This window comes from Podarcis tiliguerta, assembly GCF_965153285.1.
Source record: "Podarcis tiliguerta genome assembly, chromosome: 13".
NCBI classification, from domain to species: domain Eukaryota; kingdom Metazoa; phylum Chordata; class Lepidosauria; order Squamata; family Lacertidae; genus Podarcis; species Podarcis tiliguerta.
The window spans coordinates 23,091,993-23,112,989 of NC_139546.1; the positions used below are offsets into that span (position 1 = coordinate 23,091,993).

General features: G+C 48.3%; 1 protein-coding gene across 2 annotated transcripts in view; it reads right to left on the minus strand.

Moving 5' to 3' along the window:
- The window catches only part of KCNH4 (potassium voltage-gated channel subfamily H member 4), a 50,056-nt gene that overhangs the window by 21,697 nt on the left and 7,362 nt on the right, over positions 1 to 20,997 (minus strand). For both annotated transcript variants that reach the window (XM_083408534.1, XM_083408535.1), the window contains exons 2-6: positions 15,487 to 15,720; positions 9,904 to 10,035; positions 7,985 to 8,112; positions 3,657 to 3,900; positions 1,499 to 1,656 (exon numbers count right to left, since the gene is read on the minus strand). In XM_083408534.1, the coding sequence (XP_083264660.1) occupies positions 1,499 to 1,656; positions 3,657 to 3,900; positions 7,985 to 8,112; positions 9,904 to 10,035; positions 15,487 to 15,720 (896 nt within the window). The remainder of the gene's footprint in view (positions 1 to 1,498; positions 1,657 to 3,656; positions 3,901 to 7,984; positions 8,113 to 9,903; positions 10,036 to 15,486; positions 15,721 to 20,997) is intronic.

Below are 20,997 nucleotides of genomic sequence, written 5' to 3' on the forward strand. Positions count from 1 at the left end.
ATCCCCATCACAACTGAGTAGCCACAGCCAGCCCCCATTGCACTTCCAGAATTTAGATTTTGTGATTTCAAAGCAGGCTAAGGCTGCGCACACATACTATGACTTCAAAGCACATTCAAAGCATATTTGATCCCTCAAAGAATTCTGGGCAATGTAGTTTGTTAAGGGTTTCTGGGAATTGTAACTCTGTGAGGGTAGACTAAGGTGCCCAGAATTCTTTGAGGGAAAGAATGTGATTCAAATGTGCTTTAAAGGTATCGTGTGCACACAGCCTTGGGTTCTGCAGTTAGTTCTTATTTCAGAAGCTGATTATTACAGTTCTGAGAATGGAGGAGTTGCCGTTTGCCAGGTCTCTGGAGGTCTTGGTTCAAACTCCCACTGTTGCAGGACTGAGGTGAAGTCGCTGTTACTTTGAAAAGCAGGTGGAATCTGACAAGATTAAATTAGGAAGCAAGGAGTTCAAACCTAGTGACCTCCATTTGCTCAGCACGCTGCCAGGAGAAAGCAATGGCTGGCTAGCAACTGCATAAGCTTCCTCATTAGTCAAAGGTCTCATGTTAGCATGAGACACTTCGTCAAGCTGCTTAATGAGCCCCCCGGGAAACCGAGGCTAAGAAATAAAGGTGCATCCAATAGCGAGAAGCAGCAGAGGCAGGGTGTGGGATTAGCTACAAGAGAAACCTTGCAGCAGGGCAGAGAGAACAGGATTCATTTAGTTCAGAGATGGAGAGCCTGTAGCGCTCAAGGTGGTACTGGACTGCAACTCCCATCAGCCCCAGCCTGAAGGGCCAGTGGTCAGGAATGATGGGAATTGAAGTGCAACAACATGTGGAGTGCTATGGGCTCTTCTACACCCCTGATTTAGTTGATTTAAAAACTAAATTTGGAGCCACTCTGAAATCAGCTATTGATTGTGTGTGTGTGTGTATGTGTGTGTGTGTAGAAAGCCAGTGGGGAGGGGGAAAGGAATGGCATCTCTTTCAGAAGGCATGGCTGGCTGATTGGAGCCCTGAAAAGGAGCACTCTATATTGCCACTTTTTTTTTTTTTTTGCAGGTAATACTTATGAAAATAATACTGACCTACCCTATAAAATCACTGTGAGATCTGTTGAGATTAAAGTGCTATAAAAATTACGTTTTTACCATTGTTATTAGAATAACTGTGCCCCTGAGGATGTGCAAAGTTATATTCTGTCACTATTCGGTGGCCAAGACACCTTGCACCCATTAGGGGTGATGATGCGTGGGGCATTTCTCAAAGCTGCTTATTTCTGTGGCGCTTCATCATGTGCAAATCACTTCTTGTAATGAGCACATTCCTCCTTGCAAGAGCAGAAGGGACCTGCTTCAGATCAGGCAGTTCAGAGGGCGGCACCTCCAGGCAGACCTCTCTTTTTAGAAAGAGGCTGCTCAGCATTTCCAGCCACAAAGGCCCGAGGCCCTTCTCAGCGTTCACCTCTTGCTGATTCAGAGGGGCAGGTTGAAAGGCAGACTCACCACAGGGACGTTGAAGGCATAGAGGAGGTCAAAGGGCAAGGCTGCAATCAAGTCCACAAAGAACCAAGTCGCCACATAGTGGAGGCAGATCGAACGGGTGTCATAGACCACCTGGCCCGACTGGCTGACGTACGTGGTGCGGAAGTTCAGAATAATGTCTATCAGAAAAAAGGGGCAGTAAGTTCACAAACCATCAAAGGCAAGTCTAATGCAACCCCACACCCCAGGGAAGGGAACTCCTTTTGGATGTTCTCAGAATCCCCATCCAGAATAACCAATGGTCAGGGCTGTTCTTTGACAACTTGCAAGTTGCAAAAAGGATATTAGTAGGCAAAAGGATTTGTTCAGCTGATTCAGCTGCTGCTGCTGCTGATGATGATTATGGTATGTATTTTTGTGTTTATATTGTAAATTGCCTTGTGATCTTCGGATGAAGGGTGGTATAGAAATAATAGTAATACTACTACTACTACTAGTAGTAGTAGTAGTAGTAATTGTTATAGGAGTAATACAGTGGTACCCCGCAAGACGAATGCCTCGCAAGACGAAAAACTCGCTAGACGAAAGGGTTTTTCGTTTTTTGAGTTGCTTCGCAAGACGAAAACGTCTTGCGCCTTTTTTAAAAAAACCGCCAATGCATTCCTATGGGAAACCGTCAATACACATTGGTGCTTCGCAAGACGAAAAAACTCGTAGAACGAAAAAACTCGCAGAACGAATTAATTTCGTCTTGCGGGGCACCACTGTAATAGGAATTGTAGTCCAGCAATATCTGGAAGGCCACGTGTTCCCAATCCTGGCTATAAATGGAGTGAGCCCCATTTAATTCAGTGGGGAATCACTTCTGAACAGACATGACTGTAATTGCCCTGTAATTGTTGTAAACGGAAGAGGAAACGTGCCATAATTTAATAACAATTGAGGGTCGTTGAAAATTAAGCATTTTCTTTATTTTGCATCATATTTGTTACATGAACTTTGACACCGGTGGTAGTTTAGGGGAGCAGGGACAAAGCACCAGCACTTCATTTCACAGCAGCGTCAATGATGTCATAATCTGGGCATTTTCTGCATGCCAAATTAATAAGCTTTTCTCAGAGTGAAACCCTCCAAATCAGCTAAATGGAGGAAGAGGTACGTTGTGCTAGCATGCATGGCAAAGAGTTGAGGCCCGGGACTTATCCACACTTGTTCTGATGCTTTCCCCAAGGGAACCACTTTTTGATGCTCAATTAGAGCAATTTGGAATTTAGCACTTAAAGAGTGAGTTCTCCCCAGGGGAAAAAAGTGAGGCAAGGGGAAAACCACTCAGACACATGCCTAGAAAGTGCAGGTCAAGTGGAAAACTGCTCAGACCCATGTTTTCTAGGCACAGAACAAGTGGAAGTGTGGTGCAGTGGTTAGTGTACTGGGATAAAACCTGGGAGACCAGAGTTCAAATCCTGACTCAGCCATGAGGTTCACTAAGTGACCTTGGGCTAGACACTGTCTCTAAGCCTAACCTACCTCACACAGTTGCCATGTGGGTAAAATGGAGAGGGGAAGAACCACATATGGCTCAGACAGAAATACTATATATATAACCTATGGATAATAATCGTAATCATAATAAACCAAAAACTGTCATCTAGCAAATTCCCAGAGTCCCTTTCTTAGACCAACCAAAATGTTAGAAAACAGCAAGCAAGCTTTTGCGTTCAACAGAACTCTTAATCAGGCTGGATGTTAAAGCAGGTACAGAAGGAGTAAAAAAAACCTGGCTTGGCGCTGCAGCCTCAATACCATCAATGGTGGAAAGTTTGTGTTTGTTGTATAGCCCTAGATTACGCACACATCTTACATTTGAAACCCCCCCCAGAGAATCCTGGGAACTGTAGTTCACCTCTCACAGAGCTACAATGCCCAGCACCTGTAGCAAACTACAGTTCCCAGGATTCCCGGGGGGGGGGGATTTTAAATGTATGGTGTTTATGCGCTGCCTTAGAAAGGCAGTGTGGCTAAGAGAGACTGCAATGAAGGGCACCTCCGATGCAGCGTTGTTTCACACCCACTTCACACACCTGTGCAGGTTTCACCTGAGCTAGATCGCCCGTATTGCCCACCAGCAGTGGCCCCAACCCAATGGCACCCGGGTACAGCACAGCTTTGCAGTCCTCACCAACGATGAAGAGCATCTCGACAACGATGTCGCTGACGATGGTGCTGCGGGCGGCCGCCAAGCTATCCTCCGTGTCGGTGAAGCAGACGTTGTACGGAACGGTCACGGCCACATAGAAAGTGGCCAGGAGGATGAGCCAGTCCCACAGGGCCTTGAAGATGCTGTAGTGGAGGAGGATGAAGCGCGATTTCTGCACCGAGGCCACTTTGTACTCTGGCACGGAGGGCTTGTTCTCAAAGACATTCTAGAGGGTGCAGGAAACAAGAAACCCCTTTTAAGCACCCCACATCTTAGACCTTGGCGCCATGGGGGTAGTGACAAGACCTTCATCACCCATGGGTTACATTCCCCTTGCAGGCATCCCTTTGGGGGCTGCATGCTAGTACTGGGCACAGGCTCCAGAATCAGTGCAACTCATCGAGGCCATGAGCCCTGCAGGTTGGACAATGGCTGATACACTGCCTCTGCACATGGAGGCTTCGTTTAGCTATCCTGGAAATTCCAATCAGCTAAATAGCTGTGGGAGGTGAGGTGGAATCTATGTATGTGGTTTGGAAACTCGGGGCCTACTTTTAATCACAACTTGGAATAGGGGACCCATATTATCACCAGTACCAAATTCACAAATATACGTCTTTCTCCCCTTAAAAAAACAACAGCAACCCTACAACCTTGAGACAATAGAAGAAAATGATGATGGGTCCCCACCCGCAGTTGGGACTTGTGGGTCAGGACCCACCAGTGATCTATGCCTGCGTCACAGAGACACAGAGAAGCCTTGAGCAACGCCAAAAGAATGCCAGCAGTGCAGATCACAAGCTACAGTCGTACCTTGGATCCCAAACGCCTTGGTACTCGGACATTTTGGCTCCTGAATGCCGCAAACCCGGAAATGAGTGTTCTGGTTTGCAAATGTTCTTTGGAAGCCGAATGTCCGACAGTGCTTCTGCGGCTTCCGATTGGTTGCATGAGCTTCCTGCAGCCAATCGGAAGCCTCAATTGGGTTTCCGAATATTTTGGAAGTCGAACATTCTTCCAGAACGGATTCCATTTGACTTCCAAGGTAGGACTGTATTGTACAAAATTGTGTCTTCTCTTACTGCTTTGCTTTCCAAATAGTAGCCAGTTCTGGAAATCAGAAGGCAGGAAGCTTTGTGCCTTCCTCCTATACAGTACTTTGCACTGTCTTTACCCATTGGGATAATCCTCTGCGATCCCTTTGGGATCCCTTTGTTTGTAGGCATATTCCCCCCCCCCCCAAAGCTCCTTAGGACGGACACACACACACTCCATCCCAAGTGTGGATGAGGAATAGGAAGCCAGACTCCTGCAAGGCTTGGCAACCATTATCAGCTTTGTGTTAAGTAAAGTCTCTGGATTTGCTCGTGGCAGGGAAGGGGTTTGTTTTGACCCAGCCTGTATCTGGATTGTATGGTTTGCAAGAGCAGCTGTTGTGGCTGCTGATCAACACTGTCTCCCCTGCAGACCGGCAGCCCCCAACCACTACCACCCTCCTTCCCTCAAACAGACCAAAGCCCTTTAATCTGCACTGGCGTTGGGTCATTGGCAGGAGGGGGCATGGGGAACAGCTGTCAAGGCATATAGAGCATCAGAGGAAAAGAACAGAGGTCTTGGCTGGTAAGGGGTGGGCTCGCAATAGGGTTGGCTTTTGCAGCTACTGCCAACCCCCCCACCCTACACCACCCCCAATATGCACAGGTAACAAACTTCACCAAGTCCTACAGCAAAATCAAGCAAACAGCTCTCGCATAAACAATCTAGGAACGAGCTTAAAAACACAACGACTGGTTTCAAAATCAGAACAAGCCACAAATCAAACTGGCCTCTCTCCCCAAAGCAGAAGACCAAAGCTGCTTATGCAACAAAAGAAAGAGTCTTGAAATAGACTAAGACTGAGCAGATGCCATACGTTTAAAATTGCCCCCCCCTACTGGGAACTGTAGTTCTGTTGGGGGATGACCTGGTGGTAAGAATGTGCTTTAAATGTAAGGTGTGTGCAAAACCTTACGTAGAATGCACAGCAACTACTGCCTTACTGCACCCCGGTGTAACAATGGATTAGGCAGCACCAAGAGCAGCAGTAATAAAACAAGCCAATTCTCTCTTTGCCTTTTGCAACCCGGCAATAAAGACATCAGACCCCAGCCTTAGTCCTCAGTCCACCAAGTAAGTGACCGTACGAGATGTGGGTTCACACTCACTCTCTCCCTGCTGTGAAACAAAGAATCTATGTTGAGTCTCAAGATCAGGTTCCACCTGTTACCCTTCACCTCAACAAGACTTTGTCCTAGACCTTGTGGTTTTACACTGCATAACAGAGCATCTCTGAGCATGCCTAGAGCTCTTTCTCTTTGTCTCAGGGGTGGGGAAACAGTGGCCTTCCAGGGGTTGCTACAGCTCACATCATCCCCGGTCATTGGCCATGCAAAACAATATTTGGAGGGCCACAGATTACCCAACCTCTATGGTACAGAAATAGCTTGGATGGCAGCAGTAGCCGGTGACATAGGCAAAAATGTGAAACATAAATGCGCAGAGTTTTTAAAAAACTGGGCAATGGCGCACTGCCCACCTGTGACTCCCAAGCCTTCCCCGATCTCCTGCCCCCTTCCCCCTTTGTTTTGACTGATCGGGGAGGCTTGGGAGTTGCAGACAGGCGGCCGTTGCCTGGTTTTTAAAAAACTCTGCACATTTATGTTTCACAGGGTGCGAAAAAAGGGCTTTGCACCTTGCCTGGCAGAGAAACTGCACGCCTTGCACCCCTCCTAGGTAACGGCCACCCACCCGCGACTCCCGAGCCTCCCCTGATCTGTCAAAACAAAGGGGGCAGGAGATCAGGGAAGGCTCAAGAGTCCGTTGCCCAGTTTTTAAAAAAACTCTGTGCATTTATGTTTCATAGGGTGTGAAAGAAGGGTTTTGCATCTTTATACAATATGCATGTGTGCTTGGGCCCAGGGTCTTTTGCCTCACCATCCCCACTACTGACTCCCTGTTGCTACTCAGCTTCAAAAAAAAAAAAAAAAAAAAAAGCGTCCCCCGGATTCATTGAAAAAAATCTGGTAACCATAATCTAGTCCAACCCCCTGCAATGCAGGGATCTCAGCTAAAGCATCCATGGCAGATGGCCATCCAACCTCTGCTTAAAAACCTCCAAGGAAGGAGAGTCCACCCCCAATCGTCGGAATCTGTTACACTGTGGAACAGCTCTTACTGCCAGAAAGCTCTTCCTGATGTTTAGTTGGAATCTCTAACAAAACTCCACAAGGCTCCAAATCAGGCGGTGGGCAGTCCTTGCCTCGTTTTGCTCTGTCTGGGCTGCTCTTGGCTGCTCTGAGTCTTGAGGACACGCGCCTGTTGGGTTGCACTCACTGCTGGGAGAAATCGCAGGGCTGCCTCGCAGGGTGACCCTCAGCTAAGGCATTAATGGCCTTCAAAGTGATGGGCTTAATGCTATTAACACTGCAAGCCACTGGCGGCTGCCCAAAATCATATCTGTGGGCTGCACATCTCTGGGGTTTTTCGCTCTGCTAAGAGAGAGCACGTGAATAACCCCACAACACCATCAGTTAATCCACAGAATATTTTTTTAAGCCTCTAAGGACCCCTTCAGAATGGCGCTTTTTGTGAGAGTGCACTATTGCAATCGACGCAATAATAACAGTGGCTATTGTGCAATGCTTCCTCAACGCAACTGCACCATTGTGACCTGGAGGGGCAGCCTTGCACTATAGAGTACACCATGGTGTAGAGGTTAGAGTGTCAGACTAGGGCCTGGGAGACCAGAGTTCAAATTCCCACTCAGCCGTGAACCTCACTGGATGACCTTGGGCCAGGCACTGCCTCTCAGCCTAACCTACCTCACAGGGTTGTTGTGAGGAGAACATGGAGAGGGGGAAAAGCTATTCCCTTCCCAGAGTTACAATTTCCAGAGTAGTTTAGCAGTCAGTCCGTCTTCCCAGGGAACTCTGGGAATGGTTGCCCTGTGAGGAGAATGGGGGGGGGGGTCTCCTAAGAAACTCTCAGCACCCTTAGCAAACTACAGCTCCCATAATTCTCTGGGGGAAGCCGCGGCAACATAGTGCTTTAAATGTATGGCGTTGTGGCCTCAGTCTTTTCCATGCACACCCATCCTTAAGAGGTCCCTCGTTCAGAACGGAACAATGGCCTATCAGAATAAGGTGTTTGTGGGGAGCAAGGCCTTTGTGTATGCCTGCCAGTATGCAGACAGTTACATAGTTAGGGCTGCAAGGATTAACCAGTCACCACCATCCCCTCCTTAAAAGGCAAAACAAGCAAATCATCTTTACGCTGTTGATCTTCATCTCTGTCCGTTCCTTCTTGCTGAATTGGCTGGTGAGGTGGTGTAAGGCTGTGCGGCCTTGCTTCCTGGCTGCCCGCAGATGGGAGCTCCCTGCCTTCTTACAGCGGTGCTTTTCTGGAAGAAGAAAAAGAATGGGACAGATCAGGCTCAAAATTCCCATCTTAGAGAGGAACACCTTGTCTTATGTGGATTCTGACATTGCCGTGCTGTATCCATCCCCCTTGGCTTTCCTTCCTGTTCCTGCTTCTCAGGCTCCATACCTCCAACCTGAAATGCTGACCTCGGAATCATATGTGTGACTGGGGGAAAAACAAAAGTGGCAGTTAGTTGCCTCTTTGGGGCAAACTCTGCTAGCCATGGATGTGATTCTGTGGAGTGTTGACAAACCTGTCAGCTATAGGGTACTCATAAGCAAGGCAGTTTCGAAAGCAAAGTGCTAGGTTGGCTTCAGGTCTCTAACCATAGGAAAAGAGCTAGATGTAACCTTGTGGGTTGATTCCGTCCAATAGGCTGTTAATGACAGAAAGTCAAACTACGTCACTCTGAATGCAACATGCTAGATGCAACAAGCAGTGAGCCAGCATGTGATATCACCTCCAGCTCATTCTGTTGGGACACAGAGCCCTGTCATGATGACACAGTAAAGCAGGTGGAAGAGGAGAGGTGTGGAGAGGCCAGATAAAGGCCTGCGAACGGAGGGGTGTCCTGTTTGTCATTCTTTGCCCCCCCCCCCCGGAAAACTCACCAAAACTAAACCTTCTGTAGCCTGGAACCAGGTGTGTGGATGCACCTGAATAGGATGCAGCTATGGGCAACCTGAAGAAGCTCCATCAACCTTAAAAGCAAGCCTAGAGTGATAGAGAATGTTCCAGGAACACCCTCTTCACTGTGAGATATTTTTTTGGGGAGGTGCATGTGATCTGTGAGTTTTCTTTGAGTCCTGGCTGAGATCCAGGATGAATGAGTGGAGGTTGAAAGTTGTTGTGCAGGGAGCTGCGTTTACAAGAGGAAAGAACTGATATCAGTATGAATGGTTTTATTGTGCCCTTTTTCTAAATTTGTTGTTATTTCTGCACATTGCTTGGAAATACGTTTTCATATTAAGTGGTACCGAAATGGTCTGAACAGAATGATATTTTTAAAAAAAAAAAATCTTTCCCAAAGCTATTTTGGTCAAAGAATTACCCGCCCTGTTCTGTAGTGATGGAACATCTCTGGATGTAAGGATAGTGATGACCTTAATCTAAGAACAGCTGCTCTTCTAACCCCATGGAGTCTTCCTCAGCTAATCCAAACAAACGCTTCTACAGCTTGCTCTCAGTCCAACAGTGATGAAGGAAAACCTCACAGGAACCTCAAGCAACCTTCCAAAAGGGTTTTCCTACTCCCATTCATGGGAAGTCTTTCCGACAGCAGTTTGAGCAAGGGCCAGCCATCAGATGCCTGGGGGACCCTGACTGCAACAGCAACTCTTTCCCCACTTGCAATTCCCAGTGAAAGTTGCCTCTCAAAGCAGAGGCAGAACCTGGAATGAGGACAGAGACTGCAGCTGCCATCACCCATCACCAAGGACCATGCAGCTAGGCTGCTGGCAGCTGGAGTTCTGACAATACTGGGAAGGCTGCAGGTTCTTGCTGAAAGTGGTGAGCATCTCCTGGCGCAGGTATAGACTGTGCCTTTCCCTTTGAGAGAGAGATATGCACACACACATCCCAGACGAAGCCTTGCAGAGTGGGAAAGGAGATGCCCAAGCCAGCTTGGAGCCAGCGGCTGCTCTCTTAAGGCGTACCCCTCGCTCGGTGTGTTCTTCTGCCAAGGAGCACTGCCGCCCCACCCATCTGCTCTATCCTGGGTCTCGTGACCCTGTTTCTGGAGCCCAGCCTGCCTCCCCCACCGAGGCCTCACCCTCCTTCTTTTCACTCGACTGGCTCTTTCCATGGCTCTCGGTGATGTCCTTGAAGGAGAAGAGAAAAAGGACCACCTCGCCTTTCTCGTTCTTGATAGGTACGATGTCCAGCAGGCACCAGAAGGCTGTTCCTGCACCAGGGAGAAAAGGGACAGAGCAGCATCACCATCTGCACCGAGGAGGAACGACAGCAGCCCCTGCCACGCTCATCTGCAATCCCCGCAAACACTCCCTTTGCTTCCTCAGGAGTATCTGAAGCTTCGGCAGCTTCAACCAGAACCAACCCCATAGAATTTTGCCTGGATAGCTCAGTTGGTTAGAGTGTGGTGCTGATAACGCCAAGGTTGCAGGTTCGATCCCTGTATGGGGCAGTTGCAGATTCCCGCATTGCAGGGACCTTTCCAACTCTACAATTCTATGATTCTATTAATTTCTTCCTGGTGGTTTCCTTCAATCATGCCTTCATGCTTAAACTGTCCATGATCAGCTTAGAATGGCTCTACGTTTTTGATGCTTCTTCTTACAAGGAAAAAGCAGCCTGCACATGCTCAAAGGCACTCTGTGCAAGTTTTTTTGGGGGGAAGGGGGAATAAATTGTATCCTTCTTGGCAGTGGGCACAGGAAGATACTTTGCACATGCTCAAATGTGCTTTCTAAAACAAAAAAGGACACCAACCCTATAGAAATGCCCTCGTATTGGCTTGATCACAGCTGCTATGATCTGACCCAAACGAGGTTGAGGAGGAAGGTGTAGCAATCACACATCTGGTGCCTGGGCTGGAGAGGGACTATCAGGGGTCAACAAACTTTTTCAGCCAGGGGCCGGTCCACTGTCCCTCAGACCTTGTGGGGGGCTGGACTATATTTTGAAAAAAATAATGAAAGCATTCCTATGCCTCACAAATAACCCAGAGATGCATTTTAAATAAAAAGACACATTCTACTCATGTAAAAACACGCTGATTCCTGGACTGTCTGAAGTCCGAATTTAGAAGGCAATTGGGCTGGATTCAGTCCCCAGGCCTTAGTTTGCCTACCCATGGACTATATGGTGCAGTAGCAGCTTTAAAAAGTTAACACTCAAGTCTCAAGCTGATGTTGAAAGAGAATCAGTGAACGCCACCACACATCTGAACAAATGCTTCCAAGAAGCGACAGTAAATATCAATAGCCATAAAGCTGTACAATCAGCATAAAAACAGCTACACCATTATAGCAGATTAGAATAGCATTTGTACGAGAAACCATGAGAGCGCAAGAGGGATAAAACTAGAAACTACTAATAATACCCATTTCATCAGCACTATTCAGATCTTTTCTAGCCTGGTGATATGGTTCTTACACTAGTTTTACTTTTTGATATTCTTCTGATGAGGACATTTGTTGAAATGTGCTGGATGATTAATTTTTATAAATACATCCTTTGGCAGCTGCTTGAGAATGACCTCTCTTTTCTTCTGTTTGGGCTATTTTAGGAGGATCGTTGTTGTTTTTTAAAATGCAGCGGCAGCTAAGCCTTATTTGCTTAAGTAAATATAGGTAAAACGTAATAATAATATTAATATTTCCCTGTGAGTACGACTCACATCTTTTCTAGAATGGAGGTATGGTTCTTGTACACTGCCATTTGTCCATTGGTATTTGACGTCTAGCCATAACACTGCAAGCGATAGGTTACGTGATGGCCCAGTCTCTAGCCTTCAGCAGCTGAGAAAGCTGTTATTTATTATCTGGTGGCAGGCAGCTGACAACCTCACAGAACCCAGGTTTAGAGAGAGAAAAGGGCTGCCATAAAAAAACAACTCTCCGTCTCTCCGTATCCCCACGCACTCCAAATGTAGCATCTAGAACAAGCACCACACTTCACACCTGAAAGATTTGGAAGAGCTAAATGTGGAGGTAGTTTCAGAAGTTTGCCAAGCTCAAGCTGTTTTAACCAGGCGATATGAAGCAGTCTGCTTCAGTGGCTAGATCCACAACGGTGGGAGATCTGACCCTCAACAGATCACCTGCTGCCAGCGCCACCAGAGAAGAAGCTATGGTGGTGGGTTCTGGGTCCTGGAAAGATCTCACAGAGCTCTCATGAGATCTTGTGAGGCTCTTGCCACATCTACCCAGAAGCCACTTCCTTGGAGCTGCCACGCATGCCCCTTCAACCCCCTGCTGGCACTGACATTGAAGGCGTGGCAGTGGCTTCCAGCAAGATCTCACGAGAGTTCCACAAGATCTCGCTGGAAACCAGAAGCCGCTGTCGCAGCAGCCATACAACCCCGGTAAACGAGGCTTTGGCAGCAGGGCAGAACCTTCCCATTTCTCTTCGGTCGCTGAAACAGGACGGGCAGCACCTGTGTTAAGGGACTTGTTGCTGAAAAACAACAACAGCCCAGCATCTTAAACCATGTCCGGGGGAAAATGCCAATGGGACCCGGGAGGTATGAGACACCCACTCCTCACTGAGGAAGCGAGTGTCTCTCTGGACACATTATTTCCCTTGGGCTCTCCAGAGAGCCCAGGATTCCAGCATTGTCCACTATGCGCCAACAGCACTTCATCAGTCTGTACCAAAGAATTCCAAATTCTACAATGTGTATAAATGAATCAAACCAGTTGTGATGGCCTGGGACTCGGGCTCGGACTTGGAACCAGAGGAATCGCAGTCTACACCAGATCCTTTGCATCAGGCATCATTGAACCAAGTCTGGGGCCTGATCCTGAAGAGTCCCAGTCTGCACAGGTTCCCCTGCAACAAACACCAGCTGGGCCGAGTCAGGGGCCTGAGCCTGCCCTGGCTCCAGATGTGGAGATTACCTTGTTGCCTTCAGCTGGGCCATCACTTACAGCTGCTCCACTACCGGTTGGGTCAGGGGAGGCTGAGGCGGCCTCTGGGTCTAGTAACCCACCGACGTCTCCCGAACTGCAGAGACTAAGGTCTGAGAGAAGGAGAGAGTACTCGCAGGAGGAGTGCTCGCCTTCGGGTGAAGCAGGGAGGTGAGTCGCCAGGGGATCAGGACTGGCCGCTACCCCGACAAAGATAAAAGGCTGTCGGACCCTGCCCCAGGTTGTGGGAGCAACAATGCTGTGTGCTAGATCCTGCACCTGCCCTTGTCTGTTTTCCTGCCTTGGCCCTGTCGGACTGACTCTTAGCGGAACCTTCGGATTCTGGTCTGGTCCTGGACTGTGTTTCACAGGTTACCCCCGGGCCCAGCACACCAGCCTATTCCAAGAATAAATTAACAACCTAAGCAAAACCCAGCTAGTCCAGCAGTTCTCACAGGGACCAATCAGCTGCCTGTGGGAAGCTGGGGAGCAGGATCTGAATGAAGCAGCACTCTTCCCAACCAGTGATGTCCAGCAACCCTCAGCCCCTGAGCTTAAATTGTGCTTAGCCCAACTCTGGCTTTTTTTTTAGATTTCACACTCTTTTAAGCCTGACCACGGCTGGCCCAATACATTATGGCCACAGCAATAAAAAAGAAGAATTGCCGTCAACCAAGCACTATCAAAAGGGGCCAGCACTGATGCAACTTTAGCAGAGTCACCAATGGTTCAGGATGTGAAGTGTCCTAATCACAAAGCAAAATCCCGACAGTGTCCATGCAGCCCATGCCTCAAGGGCAGGGGGCATTTTTCACACCAGGGGCCACATTTCCTTTTGGACAACATTCCATGGGCCAGTGAAGGGCAGGGCCAGAGAGCTGGTGTCAGGAGCAGTTGTCAGGAACAGGTTGGCAATGCCTCACACAGCATCAGTGCACTTAGCTCTTTACAGTGGTACCTAGGTTCTCAAACTTAATCCATTCCAGAAGTCCGTTCCAAAACCAAAGTGTTCCAAAACCAAGGCACACTTTCCCATAGAAAGTAATGCAAAACGGATTAATCCGTTCCAGACTTTTAAAAACAACCCCTAAAACAGCAGTTTAACATGAATTCTACTATCTAACGAGACCAATGATACATAAAATGAAAGCAATAATCAATGTAAAGGTAACGGGACCCCTGACCGTTAGGTCCAGTTGTGGATGACTCTGGGGTTGCCACGCTCATCTCGCTTTATTGGTCAAGGGAGCCGGTGTACAGCTTCCAGTTCATGTGGCCAGCATGACTAAGCCGCTTCTGGTGAACCAGAGCTGCACATGGAAATGCCATTTACCTTCCCGCCAGAGCGGTACCTATTTATCTACTTGGACTTTGACGTGCTTTTGAACTGCTAGGTTGGCAGGAGCAGGGACCGAGCAACACCTTGTCACGGGGATTTGAACCGCCAACCTTCTGATCGGCAAGCCCTAGGCTCTGTGGTTTAGACCACAGCATCACCCGCGTCCCTCCTAATAATCAATGTACTGTACTATAAAATAAATAAGACAGGATTGTAGATGACAAAAAATAAAATTAATCGTTTTTCTTATTTGCACTGATGATAGTTATTGTTTGGATGGGGGGCTTTGATCCATTTCCACAGTCACACAATCAGTAGTTAAACTGGGTTCCACACAGTCACAAAAACAAATTAACCGACAAAGCCTCAAATACAAAATCGCAAAATAAATAGCAAAAACAAAAGTGCCAAACTTAATCCATTCTGGAAGTTCATTTGACTTCTGAAATGTTTGAAAACCAAGGAACAGCTTCTGATTGGTACAGGTGCCCCGGAAACAATAGCTGACAGCCGCAGCGGACATTCGACTTCCAAAAAACATTCAGAAACCGGAACACTTACTTTTGGGTTTTCAGCGTTTGAGAACCAAGGCGTTTGAGTACCAAGGCATTTGAGAACCAAGGTACCACTGTATTCAAAGAAACAAGCAGCTCAGGAGGCCAGGCCTAGTGAGCACAGCAACTCTTCCAAGTAGAACTTGCCCCAATAAAGCAGTTGTGGGGACTGAAGTCCGCCCCCCAAACCCACAGTTCCCTAAGAGTCCTCCTCCCCTGGGTCCTTTCCAAGCAATCTGAGACTAGGCCAACAGGCTCCTCCCTCTTCATACCACTTCTGGTCTTGGGAGACCAAGAGGGAGAAGAACTGGTTGCAGCAGGAGGAGGAGACCCCCCTGGTTTCGTCACCAGCCTGACTCATCGCTGCCTCTTGACCCTGCTCCTCTCCAGCCTCTGATTCTGCCTCTGATTCTGGACTGCTCACTGCCACAGACTCTTCCTGCTCACTAAACCACTGCTCACTAAACTTCCTGCTCACTAAGCAGGCTTCTAGTTTCTTCACACTCACACATCCCTCTCTATCCTCTAACCAGGCAAGGAAGAGGTACAGTCAGAGCCCCAGGGCATGCATTGCACCCAGGCATAAACACTCCAGGAGAGTGAAAAGCAGGGAGGTCCCTACATCCTGCTCCATGTCCTGTGGAGTCATTTCCACTCATCCACAGGACTGCAAGCAAGCTTCCCACACCCCAGTTGCTGGCCAATCTCCAGATCCAAGCTGGCTCATATGGATAGAAGTGCTCCAGCAAATGAATAGCTCCCAAGCTGCTAATATGTTAACGTTAGCACATTGAATTAGGCCCAGCAGCATACAAACAGCCTGCGATGCCAGAGGGGAAGGGAGTCCTCCCAGGGGGCTCCCCCAAACTCACCACTCTTCTTGTAAAAGCAGACTTCGGCCTGGTACTCCTGCTTCCCCTCCAGCACTTTCTCGATGCGCTGCAGGACGGCTTCGCAGGTCTCGCTGCCATAGAGGAAGCGGCAGCTGCAGTTCTTCTGCATGACTTCTGTCCGGGCGAAGCCAGTAAGGTCGCAGAATCCGTCAGAGCAGTAGACGATGGGGAAGCCGCGGTGCACCTGAGCGTTGGCCAGCAGGAAGTTGCTATCTGCAAGTGGGTGGAGAAGGGAGACCCTGAGTTGTTACCCCAGCATTGGCGGGTGGGCAGGGGAGAAGGAATTCGGGTGCTGATTTCACAGCCTAAATTGGAGTTGAGGACTTAAGAAGAGCCTGCTGGGTCAGGCCAATGGCTCATCTATCCCAGCATCCTTTTCTCACAGTGGTCAACCAGATGCCCGTGGGAAGCCTGCAAGCAGGATTCGAACACAAGAGCACTGTCCTCTCCGTTGGTTCCCAGCAACTGGTTTTCAGAAGCATTGCTGCCTTTTGGCTGTGGAAGCAGAACATAGCCATCATGGCTAGTAACCCTTGACAGCCCTCTCCTCCAGACTTCGCCAAGCTGGTGCCCTCCAGCTAGTGGGCTACAGCTCCCATCAACCAGGCAATCATGTTGGCTGGAGTCAATGGGAGGTTTAGTCCAACTGGAAGACACCAGCTGGGTGAAGGCTGGCCTGAACGGGCAAGCCTGATTTAGGGAATGCCTCCTTCAGTGGTATAACCAGGACAAAGACTTCATGCAGATGTGGTTGATTCTGCAGCCAAGCTCTCTTTCTTTTAGTAAGCCCCTTGAGCACCCCATCATTGGCCAAGCTTCTTCTCTGAAGTAGCAGAAGCTGGAGGCAGACAATAGGCTTTTTATTCCCTGGTGGTCGAAGGTAACTTTGAGATTGCTGTTTATGGAATCTATGCTTCTCCCACTTTTGCCTTTAGGTGGGCTTCCCAAACTTGGGTTTCCAGCTGTTCTTGGACTACAACTCCCATCATCCCCAGCTAGCAGGACCAGTGGTCAGGGATGATGGGAACTGTAGTCCAAAAACAGCTGGAGACCCAAGTTTGGGAAACCCCTGCTTTAGGTTTGTCATGTTTTGGTACTTTTTCAAAGCCTGAAAAACCTGTCTGACTGACCAGAGGAGACAGTTCCATCAAAGAAGAGTACAATACAATTTCCTTTATTCGACCAATAGTCAGAAATAAAACATTTTAACTAATGTTAAAAGTTAATAGGTTTCTATACTCATTAAAACAATCTTAAAGGATAAATCAGGGAGCTCACACTCACGCTGACTAAATGCCGTTCGCCATCTTCTTCCTCAACCATCAAAGAAGAGTGTGTGCGCGCGCACACACACACACTATGGATGGAGAACTTGTGGTCCTCCAGGTGTTGTTTTGGACTACAACTCCTATCATCTCTGGCTGTTGGCCATGTTGGTTGGGGCTGATGGGAATTACAGCCTGACAATATATGGAGGGCCACATTTTCCCCATTCCTGGTACACACATACAGAGTGAAGCCTCTCTCAAACCGCTGTCAACCTTTTTAAGAATGATTGCCTGTCCTCAAGTCAATATGAAGTAATATTACATAATTGAGAAACGTGCCTTTGAGCCACCGCAACCCGCTTCCCACAACGTTAGCATTAAAGAGCTGAACATCTCTCCAGGGCACATGTCAGGGCTCCCATACATGACTTCTCTTTCTAAAAATAAAATAAGCACTGCCTTCGGACTTTAGGTGTGTTCACACATTACATTCGGCGTACATACCGAGTACAGTGGTACCTCGGGTTACAAACACTTCGGGTTACAAACTCCACTATCCCAGAAGTAGGACCTTGGATTGCAAACTTTGCCCCAGGCTGAGAACGGAAATCGTACACTGGTGGCACAGCAGCAGCAGGGGGCCTCATTAGCAAAACCGCACCTTGCGTTAAGAACGGTTTCAGGTTAAAAACGGGCCTCCGGAACAAATTAAGTTCATAACCCGAGGTGCCACTGTATATGGGTACACAAATAGCTGAGCTATATGCTCATACAGTTAGTCACATACAGTGTTTGATGTTCAATGCATGTACCGCCTGGGTACCCAATAGCAGCGCTATACAAAGCAGGCGTCCCACTTCCCCACAAACCCCTGCACAAGTGCGCATGCAGTTTGTGCCTGTGTTCAGCACAACTTGCAAACAAGCCTTCTTCCTCATGAAGGTAGAGACAACTTGTACACGGGTACTAGCTAACCTGTGAACACCCATCAAGCCCATTGCAACACTAGACAAGGTGCCAAATCGCTAGACGTGATGCCCAACCCTGCAGTTTCACTGTGGGCCTCTTTCCATGGGAATATCAGAGGCAGAAGGCAAAAAAACCTCTCCTGCTTTGTGTTTCCCTGTTGCAAGGTGAGAATCAGGGCTGTTGTTGTTATGCCACCGACCAAGTGGAAGGAACTCCTTGTCTAGGGAGGTTTGCTTGTGTGTGTGCTCACTTCTGTCTCTGAGGGCCTTCTGAACGCTGGCTAAATCTCCTTTGTTTACCTTGGGCCTTTGGTATCTCTGCTTTTTCGTGATGTTGTGCTCCAGGCCTGCCACCACACCAGCATGCAGGACCCTTGGGCAGCTGTCAGGACTCCCAGCACCCTGCAGGACCCACTGCTGAAACCCACCCTAGATCCTCTTTTAAAAAGGCACTCTCAGCACTGCCCACTGGCTGCTGTTGTAATTTCCCACAATGCCTTGGGAGGGTGTTGCGCCAGAGGCATTGTGGGAAATAAAAATGGCATTCGCTCCGCTCTGATTGGAATACTGCAATTGCCACTCATACCCCACCGCCACCCACTGCCTGGGATCCCCATCTGGGCACCAACAATGTGGCAAAATGCACATGGGGGTGTCTTTGCTAAAGGCCACCAAGCTGCCATTCCTAGACGTAGTGTCCTCAGTATGCAGGGTGGACGCTGCAAAGTATAAGACGACAGCACTGTGCTGCAAAGAGCTTATAAGCGAAAAAATTGAAACGGAGGCTGCAACAGAGGAAGGGCTATGGTTTTATTGCAACAGCCATTTGCCCTGTTAGAGACAGGCTTTATCGCTGTTGCAAATTTCAGCAGAGATGTTGCAAAGTCACTTTGATTTCTAGCAGATGTGGTGCTACAAACAGGCAAAGGTGGAGCAGAGAATAAGACTTCCAACACTGTTCAGGGGTAGCAAATTTGACCCACGGAACACAATCGCATGGGAAGTTCTCTTGCACCCCTGGCAGATTCCCTCCTGGGGAAATAGGCAATTTGTTGGTGACGGTGGGGACCTCATGGTAGAGCTACCCTTAAGTTCTCCTTCCTGACGATTCCCTGTTCCATCTCCAAAACCAGACAGTGTGCGTGCTCCCTCCCCACCCCTCCTCCTAACACAAATCACTCTGGATCTGAAGGCTGACGATGCACTTTGCTTCCCAGAGACTCAGCAACCGCTAGGACCAAAGACACACCTGTCCCCTGAGGTGCTGATGGTGGGAAGAGATCTGCCCTAAGCTGACTTGATCCCTGTCAAAAGCCTTGAAGAGAAATCGGGATAATGAGTGAACTCGTGTTATTACATGTGGGGTGGGGGGAGTTCTGGCAGGGATCCTTTCCCTCCCCCTCCCCCCCGAACATGAGGGTTAAATGTTAAGGCTGTGAGGCAAAATTTGCCAAAGGGGAAGCTGCTGCGCTTAGTCAGGCAAATGTGCATCTATTTTAAATAATGTATAGTTTGCATCTGGAACAGGAGATTATACAAATAACCGAGGCACCTTCCCTACAAAAAATGGGAGTTTTGCTCAGCTGCAACCCTCTCCGTTTCTAAGAACTCGCCAGGCACTGCTCACTTGTTTTGATGCATAGTTTGTTGGGCGTCAAAAGGGGCTAGAAACTTGCTTTTTTGAAGAAGCAAAACCAAACCGTATGGTATGATTGCAGATGCACGGAATGCGTGCGCGCACACACACACACACACACACACAGCCTTATCCAAGAGAGAACAGCAGGAGAGTTGGGGGATAAAGAGGGTGAGGTGGAGGGAGACAAATTGTGGGAGGGGGCCACGGCTGAGTCAGCTGAGGATGGGCAAGAGAGACCATAAAAAGCATCCCTCGTAAAAGATAAAAACTGGGTGGAGGGATGTCACCCACACCCTTGGATTTTTTTGCACTGCTGCCAGAACTGTAAGATTTTCCTGAGTCTGCCACAGGCCTGTATTTCCTGGGGTGCTCTTGAGAAAGGAAGGCTTATCAGCCCCTGCATGGCACAATCTATTTTTGCTTCCTTCGCTGCATGGCTTTCCTGATCCTTGCACAAGGGGTTGCCGGTGGAGGATACTGAGGCGGCAGCACTTTCTGCCTTCCGACCGGCTCTCCCTGCCTGTTTGATTAGATGCTTTGCAGAGTGTTGATCAGGATGTTGCCACCTTGCTCCTTGGCACAGCCCCAAGGCAGACAGATGGCCCTCAGCGGAGACGGTGCCAAATTGGACATTTGGGCTACGGATTTCCATCCAGCAAGGTCAAAGGGTTACCCCTCAAATGGCACCCAAGTCTGTGTCCTCAGAGAGGGCCAAGAACCCTGGAAGAGCTATGAAGCCCAACCCTAATGCATAAGGTTCCAATATCCCCTTCCCTCCAGATCAATCCTGGCCATGCTGTGAAAATTGCCTCTGAAGCAAATCTCTCCAGGTGATCTGAATCAAGATGAGGTGGCAGCCTCAAGCGGTGGATCTGGGACACCATTCAAGGCAACAGAGTAGGAAACAGGCATATATGACCCGTGGTTGATCAATCCACCAGAAAGTATTCTTGCACAAGCGGCACTGGAATGAACAGGAGCCAAACAAGGGCATGGTAGGCAGTCCTGCACAGTTTATTTCAATGAAGCTTCTGCAGAAGATCTCGCCTGTAGATTTTGTGGTGTGTGTGTTGGGGGGAGACTTTAATTTTCTGCCTCAGATATTAAAATGCCTTGAAGCAGCTCAGAGCTGGCGAATGTCTAGAACCAGTGGCACATAAATGCTTAATGCTGTAATGGCTTTAATGGGAGAAATTCAGTTTTGCTACTATCACACCAGGGCTTAATTTGAGCAGGACACAGCTCTCCGTCCCGTTTTCAGCTTTGGGACATGATTTTTAAAAAATATATTAAAAATATATTTATATACTGCCAACTCATATAACATATGAAAAAAGCAGTGTGTAAAATTAGGTGCAAGTATAGTAAAACATAAGATATCCGAATAACAATACAAAATAGTCGTGAAAGTGACTGGTTCGCCTTGAAAAACTTTAACAACGGAATAGGTCTGTCAAAAGTGAGGGCACCTGGGGGACCTCTACCGGAACACCATTCCACAGCATGGGACCAGTAAAACAAAATGTCCAACTTCTTGCTGAAGCCAGTCAGGCCTCTCTGTATGACGGGGAACAGCTAACAGTTCTCCTCCAGATGATCTAATACAGGGTTTCCC